General features: G+C 42.3%; 1 protein-coding gene across 1 annotated transcript; it reads right to left on the reverse strand.

The window, feature by feature from the left end:
* Positions 1–726: 726 nt before the first annotated feature.
* On the reverse strand, positions 727–16238 carry shprh (SNF2 histone linker PHD RING helicase). The gene is made up of 30 exons (XM_083998858.1): positions 16125–16238; positions 14283–14881; positions 13624–13753; positions 13242–13460; positions 12922–13000; positions 11712–11862; positions 11380–11482; positions 11033–11292; positions 10283–10939; positions 8652–8903; positions 8404–8482; positions 8064–8227; positions 7224–7480; positions 6858–6979; positions 6546–6634; positions 6253–6345; positions 6024–6131; positions 5708–5850; positions 5443–5616; positions 5211–5273; positions 4894–5119; positions 4230–4367; positions 3782–3883; positions 3632–3703; positions 3359–3547; positions 3124–3216; positions 2942–3028; positions 2033–2211; positions 1320–1400; positions 727–1225 (listed from the first exon to the last, which is right to left on the reverse strand). The coding sequence occupies exons 2-30, from the start codon at positions 14877–14879 to the stop codon at positions 1129–1131; spliced, it is 5004 nt and encodes a 1667-aa protein (XP_083854984.1). The 5' UTR covers positions 14880–14881; positions 16125–16238; the 3' UTR covers positions 727–1128.
* Between the last annotated feature and the right edge of the window lie 1872 nt (positions 16239–18110).

The following is an 18110-nucleotide window of genomic DNA, read 5'->3' on the forward strand; positions in this document are numbered from 1 at the left end:
TGTTGTCTACATCCTTTGTCTGGACATTTTAAAATCTTTACTGGTGCGGGAATCCCAGTCAGTCAGGCATAGAGAAAGTGATTACGAGTCAAGGACAATTCAGGGATGATGCCAAGGACCTGTGAGTGTATGTGTGTGGTGGGTCAGACTATAAAATACTTGGGCTGGCAAATACAAGAAAACAATGAATATTTTTTTTAGTTTGAAAAACAAGGCGTATAAAAGAAACAGCTGAGTATGTATGAAACTTGCCCGAAACAATTTGTAAGTGAGATAACGAGGCAGAAAATTCTCAATGTTTTCTGACTTTTATGAGTTTAATTTACAAGATAAGTTTCCAAGACACTGGATCTTCACCTTTTTTTGTCTTGCAAATACGACAGGCTCAAGTGTTAGGCCAAACTGTCCGGCATTGTTTTAACAGACAAATAGCTTTAAGAAGATTGTCCAGAAGAAGAGAGTCCTGCTATAATCTCTCACTTCTACTGACTTTTGTAAAGACGTAAAAGTGAGTTAAGGTCATAAGTGAGTAAAGGACGACAAGGTCAATGGCTTCTTTCCTGCCGCCATTTTTTTTACTGCAAAGGAAGAAACCACAATAAAAGCACAGGACAAAAAAGAGTCATAACACAGTGACAGTCTGTCAGACACTCAGATTGACAGGTTTTTATTTCCTGAATGTTGTGAGAATAAATCAAATCACTGATGTGATTTCATTATCTGAATTCCTCCGTGTTCATATGTCTTGTCATACAGTGATATTCCATATAAATGCACAGTTATATTAGATTAACACAAACAACAACTCTGTACAGTCCAGTCAAACGTGACTGTCAAATATGTACCCGGACAGCTGAAGTGGTTACTTGATCCGTTAAGTTACAACGATGATAAGAGACCCAGATGCACAAGAGATTTAAAAGTTGATCCTGAATACAAATAAGACACATGTAGTAGTCTGTCAGTGATTTGCTAAAATATCTTCATTTTTTTGGGAAATGCATTTGATAACTTCAGGACGCTTATATAAAAAAGTGGAATGTGCAAAATCAGAGTGTGTATATCTCCACTGTGAAAAGAGTGAGAAGTCTTTGCCTTTGTATCCTCAGCAGGTCTCTCCGCTCAGCTTCACTCCAGAGGTTCAGTATCTTCCGTAAACAGATCTGCGAGGTCAGCTACTGTCAGGACCGCAGCCTCCGAGTGCTTCATGGTTGTGCTGGTGTGACTGGAGTTAAAAATAAAAAAAAGCATTTATCAGACCCCACATATGTCAAAATTTTAAATCCAACCTCAGTTTCCTACGCATTTCGAACTCTTACCTTTTCTCTGCTGTCTTCAGCATCGCCTGCATTCGCTCTTCAATAGTGGACTTGATGAGGAATCTGTGAACAAACGTCGGCCTGGAGGAAAGAAAAACAAATTTGAGTGTGCAAAGAAGGAGGGGCACTTGTAATGAAGTACACTAGCGAAGTAAATCCAGTTAACAGCTGCGATCGCTTCTGGACAGTCATAAAGGAGAAGGTGAGAGTGGATTTCATCTGACCCACTAACTTTTAAAATCATGAGACATTAGAGTTGATGTCTTTACATTCATTACTGCAAATCCGAATCTAGATGCAGATGTTCAGTTTCCTTGGTAAATATTTAAATAAATAATATAAAAATAAAAACTCTAAGAAATGTGCAGCCTTGTTTGAGACATGTGCTGCTTAGGTGCTTTTTACTGAGATACTGTCACATGTTGTTGTTATGGAGCTATGGCTAAACTCTGGCAGCCACCTGTAAAACCACAACTTGTCATTTTAATCTGTTCTGCTTTTAGCTTTTTTATTTTTACCAACAGGTGACATTTGCAGGCCAAGGAAGTAGCAGCTTCAGCAGTGGATGTGGTGCAAGTGTTAAAATATAAAACCTCTAACACACACACAGTGAAAACAGCAGCAGTGGGGGGAAAAAAAGGCTGCACAAAATGTTTGCAATTATTTTTTTTGCACCTGCACTTTACTGACACACTCATCCCTCTGCTTCTTACTTGGTTTGGCCGATGCGGTGCACCCTGCCAATGGCCTGGAGCTCATGAGCTGGGTTGAGGATGGGCTCCACCAGCAGCACGTGAGTGGCTTCGATGATGTTGAGACCGTTGGAGCCCGTGTGGAGAGGAAGGAGCAGGATGTTCATTTTCTCTTCGTATTTAAAGGAGCACAGATTCTCCTGGAACATTGAAGTCAATAAAGTGACTGTTATAATCAGACCTGGATGATGGCACAACTGCAAATACATTTTCTGTCATGTCTTTTTTTTTTTGCATGCATGCATGCATGCAAAAAAAATATTGCCTACATATATTAGGCAATATATTGCCTGCACTGACCCAACTCTTTTAAATAGCTTTCAGGTTAACACACTGAAACTACAGAGTATTTACTGGGTTTAAATAAAAACTAAATGAACAGATTTAATAGACGTTTTTTGTTGATAGTAAAATAAATGATAGTTTTACAAAGAGGAACTGTTGATAATAAGAAGCTGAGGTCAGTATGAATGGCAGATATTTGTGTGTCTGTCAGCAGGCTATCTCACAAACTGGGAAATGGAGTTCATTCACATGCTCTGAAGATAAGATCTTAAGGAAAAGGACATATGATTAGATTTTGGTGGTAATCTGGACCTTGGATTTTCACCATTACAGGATTATGGTTTCTTTAATACCCCCAAAAGAAATGTCTGCAAGTCAGGAAATAAATCCAACCTAAAGGTGAAGTGATAGGAATAATCTGTTTGGGTGTGGAGGAAATATTTCTGACAACTTGCTAGAAACTTTACAAAGTGTAGTAGGGTGTGGTAAGTGAATGTGGTGGACAGTGCGTAGTAAAGCAAAGTGGTAAAAAGCAGCTGTGTCGTTAAAAGTGGTGTTTATTATTATGCAGAGAATAGTTTGAACCTGAAATTTGTGAATCCCATTGATTTGTGAGAACTCCATGTTGTTGTCAAACAAGGCCTTCGCAATGATGTCGAGGACGCTCTGCCACTGTGAAGGACAGAAAAAACAAAACAAACTGTGTCATTGAACTGAATCATAACACTAAATCTCCCTCTGACAGAGCAGGGACGGCTCACTGTTACCGTGGAGAAGACGAGACACTTGGCCCCGGGGTCGGTCACTTGAATCTTCTTCAGCGTTCTCACCAGTGCCTCCACTTTGGTTGAGTGACTCCCCTGATAGACACAGGAAGACAAAAGGTGAGCATGAACCACATCTGGATCATTTAGGTGGATACAAAATACATTTATTTATATTAAACCACATGGAATCAATCTGAACGATCAATACAAATGGATCTAAGAGCTGCGTCCTGACCTTGACTGGGATGTCCTGGTCCTGGCTGGACGACTGCGTGGTGAACACGTAGGAGATCTCCGCGTGGGACGTGGTCTGCCTACAAATGGCGCACTTGATGGCACGCCGCCTCGAGCCCACGCTGTACTGCTCCACGATGATGGCGATGCACTCGTTACAGAAGCAGTGGCCGCAAATCAGCACGGCCCACTGGAGAGGAGAGAGGAGACAAGTGTTAGCCGGCAAAGAAACACTGACTTACTGACATACGACACTCCTCGCTACTACACTCACCTCCTGTCCCAGGGGCCGAGCACAGATGGGACACGGCTCTGGGTTCAGTCCTCCAGTGGATTTGTCCTGAGACTGGAACAATGGGATTCAGGTTATTTGGAGGCATTGAAAAATATATTTTCTTTCTAGTCACCAAGGAAGTTAAATTACCTTCTCCAGATTTGTGAGATACAGAAACTGGCCGAGCTTCTTCTGAAGCTGAGACTTGGCGACTGCGTGGTCGTTCAGAAGCTTCACTCTGTTCTGCTCCACCTGGAGGCAAAGCAGCCGAGGACAGAGGTCAGGAATGCAGTTAAGTAGTTAGGACCTTTCAAAAAACTTTCAGCAGCTTTAGTTGAGTACAACATTTTGAAGTAAAGTTTCTGTTTTTTATCAAATCTTTCAGACCTCACATCAGCAAAGAGCCAGAGTTTACATTAGTGGAAGCTAGTTATGTTGGCTACAGGAAAAGACTGCACTTATAGTAGCAAATCAACCATAAGTGTGAAAACAGTGGAGTGGACTTTATTGTTTAGGGTGATATAAATAAAACCATTTAAATGAATGGGTGACATCATTCAGTTGTAATAACAGAGGTGTGTTGTTGTCTTTCGCTCACCTCATGCGGTTCAATGATGTGCAGCAGTTTGGGCTTCGGCTCGTCGGGGAGTCGTACTCTCAGTCTCTCTGTGGCCATACCCAGCTCATCAATGGCTGACACGTGATTTCGCAGAACCATCCAGTACTCGTGCAGCACCTGAGCAGAGACAGAGACAGTGTTGTTTCCTCTGCTCACACTGCTGAAGGAGAACTCCCTCCAAACTCAGGTTAAAAATTCACTCTTTTACTGATTTTATCTATGAAAATATCCAGAAGAATCATTAGGAGATGTTGTACATTTAAGTACAATTTAACATATTTACCAAAAGAGTAGTGTCTGAAATAAGGTTTTCTCTGTTATTATAATATTATTTGTTTTGTTTTTTAACATTTACAAGATGTCTCATGGTGCTTTGTTTAACTGTGTATTCAACAGCAAATTGACTTTCCAAAGGACACACTACATAATGAATCTTAAGCTAATTTTTAAACTCAAAGTCGCTCCTAATCCTAACAATTTGTATCAAAGAGACATTGTTTTGTCCAACAGTCGTGTGCAGAGAGGAGGTGTGCAGCTTTTTTAATTGTTGTGAGAGGATCTTGCATGACTTGCACTTTGGGTTTTTAAACAGGTTGAACTTGCTTGAAAATGAAGAAACAGACATCGAGTGTCATTCACAAACCTTGTACTCTTTCTTCCAGTTCTCAAACAGCTCCATGAAAGTGTTCCCCTCCTCCACCAGCTCTGGATCCATGCGTTTCGCTTTGGCAAAAGACAGGATGGCCTTCAGCGTGCGCTCGGTCTCGCTGGCCGCCCAGAGGCCTCGGCTGGTGGTGGGGAGACGGTCGTCCACCAGACCCTCTTCGTCCTCAATCATCTCTTCAAAGATGGCCGTCTGACCCTTCACCCTGTGAGGGGATTTTTTTTTCCAATTACAAAACCACTGTATGTTTCCACGCAGTGCAACTAACAGGGTCTGTAAAATCTGGTTGGACTTACGTGTGAGCAAACAACTTGGACTCATAATCTGTGAAAAGTTCATCTGCTTTGCAAAAGACACAGCTGAAAATATGACGAGAGAGGAACATAAGTTACAGTTGAAATTCAGTGTAATAAACAGAACTATCAAAATATTAAAAAACAATGTTTCTCAATGATTTCCTATTCATGAAAATATTTAAAGCTGTGAGAAACCTTAGAATTTGTGTGTAAATTCCTGTTGAGGTCTTACTTGTTGAGCGGCAGCCTCATGGGCCTGAGGTGACAGATGGTGGCCTCGTCAATCACCTTCTGTGAAGCTGGCCCTTCGAGACTCTTCACTGCGTCTTGCACAGTCTTCTGGGATTTCATCAGATCCTGCATTTGTGTGGTGAGGAGGAACTGCAAACCACAGGCGTCACGAAACCTGCAGGACGACACATTTGCTTTTTCAGTACGCGTTTGTCTAAAGACAAATATTGATTATTAACATATTCAGTCAAATGCGACTTCCGTACTTGTCAGCCATGGAGAGCTTGCTGGCTTGTTGCTTGTAGCTGGACGTCAGCTCGTTCTTGATGCGGGACACCAGGTCGTCGTCGTAGGAGCTGCGGGTTGCCTTCTGAATAACATCCAGCCACCAGGGAGAGTTCAGACTGACCTGGACGAGGACGGTTGTGTTAATTTTTTTTGCATGTAAACTCCAGATTACCGGAATACACACAAACCAAAAAAACAAAAGATCGATTTAACTTCACTGGGTCTAAACGTTGTGTCATTTGGTGGATTGCTTATTATTCTGTGTATCACAAGAAGAAGAAAGAAGCTCCTCACTTTGCGTTTGAGCTCTTTGATGTTCTGTAGCACCGGCTGCAGGCCCTGGTAGGCGTCTGCCACCTCAGAGTCGTATTTGGTCATGTAGTGCTGTCGCAGCTGCTCAGCCTGCAGAGACACAGAGGGCGAGAGGCTCAGTTGCGTTCATCTAAACAAGCGTGACAGGTACAGCTAACATTAGCATGCAACAACTTGTTCCCAGTGTTAATTAGAAATGTTAACACATCACCTCCTCACTCAGTCGATCATCTCTCAGCGTTGGCGGTATCCCAGGATGCTTTGCATTCAGCAGTTCCATCAAATTATGGGTAGCATGAAGCCTCTATTTTCATGGTAATAAAACAAAATGGCAAAGTAATTAGAGCTGTTTGTGTTCATACATAGAGCTTAAATAAATGCTGTATCTGTTTTCAGAAATCGTATTATTCATCCTATATGAGCAGATGGCTGGTCAGTAACGAGATCCTTCACAGATTAACCACACACACGTGTAAAAGATGTGAAAAGGATGAGGCCACGCACCTGTAATGAATCCGTTTTCAGCCGGTCTTTGTGCTCCTCTGATGAACGAAGCACTTCTCTATACATCTCCACGGCATCTATGAACTCATCTGCAGGCGGGAAAAAGGAAACGCCATTGTTAGTGACACTCAACGTGTCCGCCACATGTGGAGTGAAAGAGACCGAGACACATTATACATATCGCCTCCCCGAGTTTTAACTTAAACAAAGCATGTTGCTACAGAAAGTGTTGTTGAGATCATGGCTTGTGTTTTGTTTGAACTGATTCCCATGGGAAACTGGGAGCACAAATGCAGAAGTGGGGTTTTATACCTCTGATGATGTGAATTCCTGCCAGGCCATTGAGGGCGCACACCAATTGTCTGTGAGCTTCTTCACACTCCACTCGACATTTCTTCTGCAGGGACTTCAGGAGCTCCTCCATCGTCATGGTGCTGGGGAGGAGACAGACAAACCCACTTAACAAACCCTTGGACGCAAATTACACAGAATGGGTCGGTTCTAAATAAACACAACTGCACAGTGTGTATATGATAAAACAGGCTGGTCAGGTCTTTTACCGGCTGTGAGACTCTAATTAGTCCAGCAAATTGTTAATTAACTGGTGCAGCTGCCTTTAGAAAAAGACCTCTCTTCTACAACGAGTGCCTTGTCAACACAACATCAAGGGTCGTCTACCTTTTCTGCAGAGGCAGGAACTCCCCCCTCACAGCCTGTGGATGGCAGCAGGCCTGACGCAGCCTCAGCAGCGGGTACAGGATGGTGTTGACGGTGCGGCGGTCCAGGCTGCCGAGCTTCAGGCTCCAGTCGGAGATCTTCCTGAGTTTAACCAGAGCGTCCTGGGAGCAGACCTCGTGCTGACGGTGGTAGAAGTGACCTTCAACGGGAGAAAAGCGCAGCCAGTGCACCTCCTCTGTCTGAGGGGGGATCTGGATCTGGAAAACACACACACACACAAAAATCAGTTCATAAGCACTTGTTTCTAAATTATCTGAAATAAGACCTGTATTCTAAAGTTGAATGGCCCTCGCTATCCAACAGGCGTGAAACTGGATTTTATTTATTTTTAAAGCTCTCACTGGCCTCTTACCATCCTAAATTAACTCTTTAGTATCTTTAAATGCAAGTCTCTAACATACACGGTCAAAGGACTGGCTCACACTGCAGGTTCCCTCTGTTAACACTGAATTTGGAAAGTCCAGTTTTTCTTACTGTGCACCTGCAACCTGGAACAATCTGCAAAACCATCTGAAACTTACCACACTTTTATCATTAGGAATTTAAATCCATAACTGCATCTTATTTTACCTCCAACTGCTCCTGTTTTTAACTAGACTTCTCTGTTTTCAATTCATCTTTGTCACTTTATTTTTTGGTATTTCGTATTTCGGATATGCTAGTATGTTTCAACATGTTGTGTTATGTCTTGTCCTCAAATGTTTTGTGTTTTGTCTCGGCTTTAAATAAAGGTTATAATAATTTAAAAAAAAAAGAAATAAAGACCTTTTGGACACCCACCTGATCAATGACGTCTTTTTTAGCAGATCTCCATAGCAACTGAGCGATTACATTGTACAGAGGCTCTGTGTTTCCACGTCGATAAGGGCGATAAAGCAGCTGGTACCACCAGTGTTTCACCCAGTATGGGTCCACTCCCAAAAAAAGGACAAGGCCATACAGATCTGGACACAGAACAAAATCAGCTTTTTAAATTGTTTTCTGTCTCTTTTCAACAAATTACGGCCAAAAACAACTTTGATAGACAGCATCAGCAAAGAAGCTTTTATGCAGGGCATTTGTTTTGCATTTGTTACAAGGAGATACATTTTTTCCATTGTGAAGATTTTCTTGGTCTTACCTTCTAAGCCTCTCTGGACGGGAGTGCCACTGACACACCAGCGGTTCACAGATGCGAGACGTAGAGCCATTTCTGCAGCCTGACAGGAAAGTAACAGGGAGTATTTACAATTTATCAATAGACAAACTCAAATAAAATACTGTCTATAACAAAGTTTTAGATCTAAGATTCAGATGATATTCTAACGCTACAAAAACTATCCCATCAAACTTGTCATCTAATCCAGTAACCACAGGTTATGATGATACCTTCGCAGTTGGACATTCGACCATCTGAGCCTCGTCCAGACAGATGCGCCACCACTCCACCGCCACCAGAGGACTGGGAACGGCCATGTAGCGCTTCTGGTTGCGGAAGCGGCGCCCGTCCTTGCTGTTGCTGTGGGGAATGTCGACGTAGTTGAGCTCCGACCGCAGCACGTCGTAGGTGGTGATGACCACGTCCTGCTCCGCCAGCATATGTGGCTGGATGAAGCCGTGTTTCTTCACACCCTGATAAACCTGAGAGGAAAGAACACACAACAACTTAGCTTTTCAGAAGTGCAGAGAAATAGTGATTAAAATGCAAGACGCTAAAACTAAGAAAGAAATATAAATGTATTTAGACACAGTTTATGTACAAATGTTACTGTTTTGTAATTAAATCTGAATCATGTGTAAAAGTTTAACAGCTGTAACAAATGGGTCATGACCACAGCATCTGCTGCAGAAAACACATCATCACTCATCAGCCTTAATCATGTAGAACTAATATTTTAGAAAAATGCCCACACGTTAGATCATGTTATCTTTTACTGTGGTGTAATGTGACTTGTCAGCTCCAATTGGGCTTCACAAAACACACACATTAGTCACGATTATTAAGCAGATGTTATGTCGACTAACATAAACCAAACACAGAGTTTTTAAAGAGTGTAGTCAAGTGTTTAAGCTAAGTTCACTGCTCTTTATACTGTATATAGACTATTTTGGGGATGTATTTGAACGTGCCGTGTCCTTAAATCCCATGCAACATGAGCCAGATGTTCGGCCTGATAAGTACAAAAGAAAAAAACCTAACTTTGTGCCATTCAAGTGAGATTATATACATATTTTGTATGAATAACACTAGAGAAACTAAACTTCAAAAATAAAAAATAAAAAATATATAGATACATACAGCGGGGAAAATAAGTATTGAACACGTCAATAGAGCATAGAGGCCATGGCGTTTGAGTGCATTACTCATTGTTATTTTTATTTTTTATTTTTTTAGAACTGGATAACGGCACTAACGGATAAAATGGTGCATTCACACACGTCTGTAACCGATGCCATCAGTATGGTCTGCAACATAAGTTTCTGAAGGTCTTGAGAAGCTCTTTGCTTTTCTCCATCATGAGACGCCTCTTGTGTGACACCTTGGTGATGAGAAACCTTTTTATAGGCATCAATTTGGACTAAACCAGTTGATATTACTTTGCACTGATAGGGGACAGAATTACTTTCTAAATACTGACCGACTCCAGGCTCCAGCTGCTTTTTGCATCTCCTTTTCTTCATGTGTTCAATACTTATTCCCTGTGTCATTTCACTTGATTATACATTACTTTATTTATGGACATAAATGTTTGGATTTCTTTGCATGTGTGCGTTACTTGGGTTGTTGCCGACATCTGGTGAAAATTTCATGTCAATAGCTCGATTGGAAATATATTTTCTGAGAAAAATGTTGATGCGTTCAATACTTATTTTCCCTGCTGTATATACTGTATTTCTGGTTCAATAGTAAACCACCAACAGGTAAAACAATAACATCTGGAATAGTTCGAGTAAACATCTCAAGCTTTGTTAACATGTGTCTATTTTGGTATTTTTTATGTGTATCCATGTTGTCTCACCAGCACTCGGAGTGAGGAGGACCTGATGTGTCGGTTGATCTCCTCCACCCACTGGTGGCAGATGGAGCTGGGGGAGATGATGAGGGTGGCGCCGGTGGAGACGGGCTTCATGGCGACCAGGCAGTGAGGACAGTAGAAAGGAGTCGTTTCAAGGCTTTCCTCTTTGTAGTTCACACAGTCCGCATGCTGCCACAGCTGACAGTTCATACACTGCACACGGGCCTTGTAGTCAATGATGCCCAGTTCTCCACAGATGCACTCGAAGCGGTAGTCCGGGGTGTTGAAGGGGACCACAGACGCCCTGGTGGGGGGTTCTGTCTCCTCCTGTGGGTCGAGCGGAGGAGCTTCTCCCCTTTCTTCAGGTGGCTCGTCCGCTCTGGCCGTGTCCTGTGTGTCTGACTCACTTTTATCCTGCGACATCTGCAAGGACGCCGTGGACGTATCCAGCGTGTCGTCTGACTGATCAGCTTTCTCGCTACTGAGACTTTCATCCCACTCCTTCCTCGTTTCTGTTTCCTCCGGCAGAGGACAGACAGACGCCGGAGGGCTCAGATCTCTTTGATCTTCTGCGAGAGAGTTATGCAGAGCTGCTTCTGCCTTCTCTTTGGCTCGTCTCTGAAACATCCTCCTCGGCGTGCCCTCTGTGCTTTTTGTAACCTTAAAAGAAAACAACACAGATCAGAGTTAGATGTTACAACAAAGTCTAATTAGTGGGATCAAAGATTCGTTTTGGAAGCTGTTAATTCTTACAGATTTGGATGCTCCTGCTAACATCTTCTTTGTTTCTTTGTAGTTCTTCCCGAGCTTAAACGACCCTGCCAAACCACGACCTTTGACCCGGTCGACCAGGCCCTCATCTATCAGCTTAGCCAGCGTCTTCTTGATGTGGTTGCGGTTCTTCAGGAGGTCATAACCATAAGTGGCTCGGATATAGGTGAAGATAGCGTTGACTGAGGCTCCTTTGCCAGATCTCATTTCCTTTATGGCCGTGAGCAGCATCACGCGCACGGCTGCAGAAAAATACACAACATGTTGAAGGTACAGACTGCAAAGATAAATAAAAGCTGAAGTGTCTGAGAGGAATGTGAGTGACGTACTCGGGTAAGATATTTTCATTTTCGGCTGATATTCAGTCTTGCAGTGGGTTACTTTCTTTCTTTCTATTGGAGGAGGAGGAACAAAGTAATTCACAGATTTTCCCTGCAAAACCAAAGAATACATTATCATGAAAATACAGAACATTAGGTTGATGCGTCATATACAGAATGCTTTAAAATAACAGTGACAAGTGGATAAAATTCATATAGATATTTCAATGACTGTAAATAATCATATGTGACAGTCAATAGAGAGAAAAAGAGAGGAAGAAAAGGTGAAATTCTTTTAATAAACTCTATATTTTTAACTCGAGCTGCCTACAGATCCTCACCACTGGCAGCGTTAGAGCCTCCTGCTCCAGGTCTTGCCGAGTGTGAAACAGGATGAGAGCCAGAACTTCCACCGTTTTCCCGAGCCCCATCTCATCAGCCAGGATCCCACCTGGCCACTCGATGCCAGCCAGAGGAAATTCTCGAATTATGCTGTGAGAAAAATAAACACCGGTAAAAAACCAAAAATACCTTCAAGAGTCACTGGAAATGTCCAGGAATAGTCTGATCTAAAAGATTATACAGAATCCTGTTTATAAAATCTCAGGAAAGACACATTGCTGTTTAGTTTTTCAAACGTAAGAGGCAGAAACTTAATTCTAATCATTTATATTGAGAATGGTGAAGCAGCATAAAATACAGGGATGCAAACGGGTCAGGACCAAAAAAGAGAGGAATTGTCTGGCTCACCATTAACAATATCACAGAAAAGTCAATTTCCAGTAGTTCAACCCCAACCAAGTATTGAGTGCATATACAGTAGATGGACATAGTTTTCAGAAGGCCAACATTTCTATATTAAAAATGCTTTAAAAAAATAAAAACCATTGCAATATTTCAATTTTGGAGATAGTGAATTTTAGGTCTTCACTGAATGTTAGTCATAATTATTACTATTAAAATAAACTGAATAAATAAAGACATGGGATTTAACATCCCATTCAGTGTATAATGGACATATAGGCCTATATAATGTGTTAGTTTCACTTTAATTGAACACATCCTACATCGCAGAGGCGACGTCTCCCCTTCATCTCTGAAACGGGGCAGATCTCCGTGGGAGACACCTGCCTGACACAGCAACGGACATGCACGGGGGGAAAACGGCGGCGCCGTCGCACCGACTGCACGCGGATACGCGCCGCTTTGGGTAACGAGCGCGCACGTCGCGTCTACATTGGAGGTGAATAGGAAGGCTGTTACCAGTATAATCAGAGACCATGAATGAGTTTGCCTCAGTTTCACGTGATTGTCACTGTCAGCCTGTTAGAAAAACATTTTACTGACCCCAGCTGAGACGCTGAGACCCCCCCCCCAACTCAAAAACAAAAACTCTTCGGATCTGAACGATTCACACAAGTCACCTAATTGGTCATGAAAAAAGCGAGTTTCGCTTTTCGGCGCGCTGTTTGCATCCCTGAAAATAACAGATATAAACATTTCAGCACAATCTGAATGAATCCTCAAACGTGACGGGAAGTAGGTTCTTACCAGCCAGTAAACGGGTTGTAGAACAACTTCTTTCCACACAAAGTGACCGACTCACGCCACAGGAAATGCAGAGATTGTTCTGCAATGAGATTTTAGATATGTAATTAGCTTTGCTCCAATAACTCTAATTATAACATCTATTTTAATGGGTATCAATCGATTAAAAATGCATGTAACAGCATAGAAAACTTATACAATTAAAGTTAAAGTTCATACAAGCTTTGTACAAACACTCATGGGAAAACTAATAGTATGTTCTTTGATCCCCTTTCTCTAATCAGGAATCAGGAATCAGAAATCAGGGCACAGTCGTTCGGTACCTTTGTGTGACGTGTTCTTGTATTTTTCTCTCCTCAGCATCCAGTTGACGGCCTGGCTCTGATAGCGTCTGAGCACAGGAATGAGAGCCTTGTGCTGGACGTCATAGGTCACCTCCTGACTCTCACTTTGGTGCAGATGTCTGACGTAATCATAGAGCTCCTCCACATTTTGCCTCTCCAGGTCGGTGTCACACTCCTCCTCATCGTTTTCTACAACTTCTAGATGGAAAACCCAGCAAAGAAATAACACTTTTCTAAATGTTTGTATACTATTATGATTACGAGACAAACAGAGTCATGCTTGATTTAAATCTCACATTGCTTTGCATTAAAAGATAACAGAGCTCACAGTAGGCATTCAACATTAGGACCAAGCACTTACCAGGGATAATGAAATCGTAGAAATACTCCATCAACTTCTGCATTAATTGATTTGCTTTCTTCAGCCGAGCATTTCCCTCACCGAGGAAGTCCGGCTTCCCGAGCCCCGTTTCCAACAAGTAAATCCCGACCTGCCACACGCAAAACAAATAATAGTTAGGGTTAGGGTTAGTTAGAGATGTTGATTCTTTTAAACACAGTGAACCAGAGAACAGAGCTGTTTGGTATCCCAGCCTCAGGAGAAACAGAGACTCTGATAGTATGTTTTGGTGATGGTGAAAACAACTATGTAGTCAGCAGAAAATAAGCTGCTGAAACCCTGAGGAGTCTTGGGAAACCCTGGTGAGACTGAGAGGAGTTTTAGTCATGTCAATTCATCATGGTCATTGTTTTATGTCCAGATGTAGCACCATCTCTCTTCCCATTGTTCTTTAGTCAGTTCCCCACTGTCAACGTTTATAAATGTCCTACTTAAAAAGCAAATGAAAGTTAGGTAAAATCACTGACCACCTCAGCAAAATGCAGCCATTTTAAAAGCAGAATTTACCCAAACATATTATTGAAGACAGGGCTTATACTGTGGATATGGAAGAATAAAGATAAGAGCTAAGATGCAGTTTATAATGTATTGTAATAAGGAGCACCTTGTTGCATTCTTACTTTAAGTGACTCCTCTTTTGTCTGGTGGCAGAGCTGTATCACCCTCCTCTTCTGCAGCCAGTCGAGCTCCTCCAGCGGGATGCGACGGAGGCTGCACTCCGCCGTGCAAGTGTCCTCATCAGGCTTCCACTGCAGTGCCGAGCTCTCGTCACAGCTGCTGTAACTGAGGCAGAGCTGGTCCCCTATCCTGTGGAGCGTGAACGCTTTCTCTTCACAGTCGCACGGCAGCCAAGCAGGACGAACGCCAAACTCCCCGATGAGCGCCTTCCAGATGTGGCCGAGCTTTGCAGCCGGCAGGACAGTCAGTGCCAGGGAGGCTGAGGGAACGGTTCCCTCTGACGACGTCCCAGGGAGTTCCTCTGTGAAGCGGACAGAGCGGGTAGAGGTCGCCTCCGTGACCGTGACGTCCTCTGTGGCTGAGAGGAAGGAGCTGCTGGGAGTGGGGTCCGCAGGGAGAAGGGAGCAGCAGGCTGGTGTCGGGTCCTCATCCACCTGGACCGGCTCGCTCTTACGATCATCCAGCATGTTCCAGTCCAGCTTCTTCTTGGCCTCCTCATCGACCCTCACAGGAGGGGCCCTCTTCCTTCGGCCACTCATGACTAAACAAAACAACAGCAAAATGAGTCTCGATTACAAAAATATTTCCACTTGGTAGCATATAATATATCTCTAAATTTGATAGACAGTGCAGTGTTTATTTTGTAACCATGCTCTACAATTCCAGTTATTATTATCAATATAAATGGTATGTGTTCAATCAAAAAACATGCATGCAGTGCTGCATGGGTATCAGTTGTCTTTGTCTCTTGTCTCTACCTCTGGTGCTCTTCAGTGTGAGGATCTAGGTGGTAGCAGGAACTGAGGCACTCAGAGTAGGAAGGTGATTTTAAAAAGCCTTTACTGCAGCATGGCCAAACAAATTAAAACCAAGCCAACGCGTTGCGGCCACAGGCCTTCATCAGGGCTGGTATAAAATGGCCAAAAAAATACAAAAATACTTCCACTTTAGCATATAATATATCTCTAAATTTGATAGACAGTGCAGGTTTATTTTGTAACCATGCTCTACAATTTAAGTTATTATTATCAATATAAATGGTATGTGCTTTGATGTGTTATTCATCTAATAGCCTATAATCACTTGCTTTGTAACTGATGGTAATCCATCTTTATCTTTATATTTGAGAGTGAAGACATCTGTTATCTTGCTTTTTAATGCACTTATTGCATACTACTTTAGACAAACCACTCAAAATAATTCAGTTTTAGTTGGGTAGTATGTAGTGTGTGGAATCATCAGTGTGGTAAATTGGATCAGTTCGTTTAAGCCCAATTTAGTTATGGATTTCCAATGGTCTGGTTTGTCACTTTCAAGACCCTAATGTCATCAATTAATCAATGTAATGTAAGTGTTGTGCTGTCAGTGTGAACATGATAGTAATAGAGTATCTTTGGTCTAATCAAGTCACGCATGTAGATTTACTGGTAATAAACCATAATCTCGCGTTATTACGATCAACACAAACACATAACTTCTGCCACTGCACACTTCCCCTGCAGTGTGTCCGTTAGCGACTATTATTACAGCTCACAATAATAAACAGCCGCTAGCCAGGCAGAACAATGTCGATAATTTACATTTTAACTCTACTCTTTCATAATAACATTTACTTTTTCTACTTGGGTTAATGAGACGGGAAACAGGCAACAGAGCTGTGATGCACAAACACTGTTACACAATGAAAACACTGATGTCTCTGTCGCTGCGTATTTTTTTAACGTCTCACCGCAAAAAAAACGAGATAAAAACGACAACATTTACTTTCCGAGTCTCCTACTAACCTCTGTGGTTTCTATCGCTGCAGCAGGAGACGCTTTATGAGTCTGAGGCTCCGCATTTTTGAGCAGAAAGGAACCAAAACACACTTCAGTTAGCGGCTACCATGTAGGTGTTCGCCATTTTTAAATACAGGAAGTGAGGTCAGAGCAGGAGGATATGTTTCACAATAAAAGCATTTTTATTTTAATTTATTTTATTTTATTCATCGTATTCATCCTCTTGTTTATGTGTTATTTGACCAGATTACAATGAAATCTGGGATTGATCATTTAAAAAAATAAAAAATAAAATAAAAATAAACCATCTGACCAAAAAGTGTTTTTAAATGCATTATGTCATTTGAGAGTCAAGAGTGATCTGGAATAAAGGGTCAACATAAAATGAGTCACATATAATTACAGAATAGCATGGTCACTATGGTCATATAAACAAAAATTGTCACATGAGCAAATAAATAAATAAATAAATAAATAATCATAATTATTGCAGGTTTGCGGCTGCAGATGTAGTAGCGGGTGTTTGCCGCAGGGTGGCAGCAGTGCACGACGTCTTCAGGGCTGCAGCGGCGAATTGAAGGTGCATCACATCTGTCAGTGTCTGTCTCGACGCCGCAGGACTAATTCATGTGAAGTTTGAACTGTGTTTTTACACTTCTCAATAAGAGCATAAACATTTTTTCGCTACTTAACACCGGGTGCACTTACTGGGGCTCTGCAAGTTACTGTAGCAGCCTTTCTCCTCCAATGCCTCGCCTGTATCTTCTCTGTATTGATATAGCCTATCTAGTATATTCTCCCCAGTAAAAACGTCATTCATTGTCGCCGTGACTGAAACATTGACTGAAAACATCTCACTCAACGTCTGTGTGAACTGTGGCTTCAAATCAGGGGCACTGCAGTGAGTGTGACCCGCTTTCAAGATGCAGTGAGGAAGAGGAGAAGAAGGGGGCATCTCATGATCAGTGCAGAGAGAGAGACACGGGGGAGACACATTAGAGAGAGAGAGAGAGAGAGAGAGAGAGAGAGAGAGAGAGAGAGAGAGAGAGAGACTCGGTTCCACCGTGTTTTCGCAGCGGAAGAGAAGAGCTGGAGTCCAGTCTGGCTGCTTTGCTTCAGAGGAGACACAGAGCCGCTATGTCCCGGGCTGCCTGCTGCAGGTAGGTAAAGTCATGTCATTTGTTTTTTGTTTTTTTTTAGACGCGGTGCTTTGCAGACAAAGACTCGGCGACTTAACACGTCGCTCGTGCATTCGGTCACTTCAGTCAATTAAGCTTCACGCTCTAATTAGGATGCATGCGAGTGTAGGTGCATGACGACGCTGTGGCAAATGTAGATGACACTGGATGTATAGAGCTGAGAATAAGGAGCAGTAGTCAGTCAGCAGGAGGAGATGATCCAGTCAGAGCACACCACAGTCTAATGTGTATGTATGTGTATGTGTGTGTGTGTTTGTATGTGTATGTGGTATCTGAGGGGTAAAAGTTGAAGGAACAGTCGCAGGTTAGGGAATCAGCATAACAGAGACAGCTGTCCGTGGTGCTGAAACTCAGAGGATTTCTCTGCTGAAAAGAAACAACTTTCTATTCCCCAGAATTAGGATTTGGTTCCAGTCTGTGGGGCTTTACTTAGCTATATATAAATGTAATCACATGGGCTATTTACCTTTTTTGCCTGCTTTGATACACATTTAATTTTGTGTGAGTCTGTGTTTTACATGTCCACCATGAGACAAATATTCAATCTTTCAACACTTTACAAAGTTATAATGAGACTGGCTCAGTGATAAAACATATAAATCAAATCCATGAGACATGTAGGGCTGCAGTCATGGCTGGATTGTCAGAGAAACAGCCCCATGCACTCTCCCTTGGGCCCCAAAAGCCTGGTGCATACATATACATAACATTTAAATTTGTCGTTGTCATGTTTTGGTTCTTAAATTGTGAGAAACCTTGAGCAAGGTCATGTTATTGCATCACTGGAGAACTG

Source organism: Trachurus trachurus (genome assembly GCF_905171665.1).
Source record: "Trachurus trachurus genome assembly, chromosome: 22".
Classification (NCBI taxonomy): Eukaryota; Metazoa; Chordata; class Actinopteri; order Carangiformes; family Carangidae; genus Trachurus; species Trachurus trachurus.

Excerpts from the sequence above, each read along its gene's own strand:
- shprh (XM_083998858.1), bottom strand. The coding sequence starts at position 14,879 with ATGAGTGGCCGAAGGAAGAGGGCCCCTCCTGTGAGGGTCGATGAGGAG. Across the intron at positions 11,483-11,711 it reads AGGCTCTAACGCTGCCAGTG|GGAAAATCTGTGAATTACTT; the intron begins GTGAGGATCTGT and ends TTGGTTTTGCAG. Across the intron at positions 5,274-5,442 it reads ATGAGGCTGCCGCTCAACAA|CTGTGTCTTTTGCAAAGCAG; the intron begins GTAAGACCTCAA and ends TCATATTTTCAG.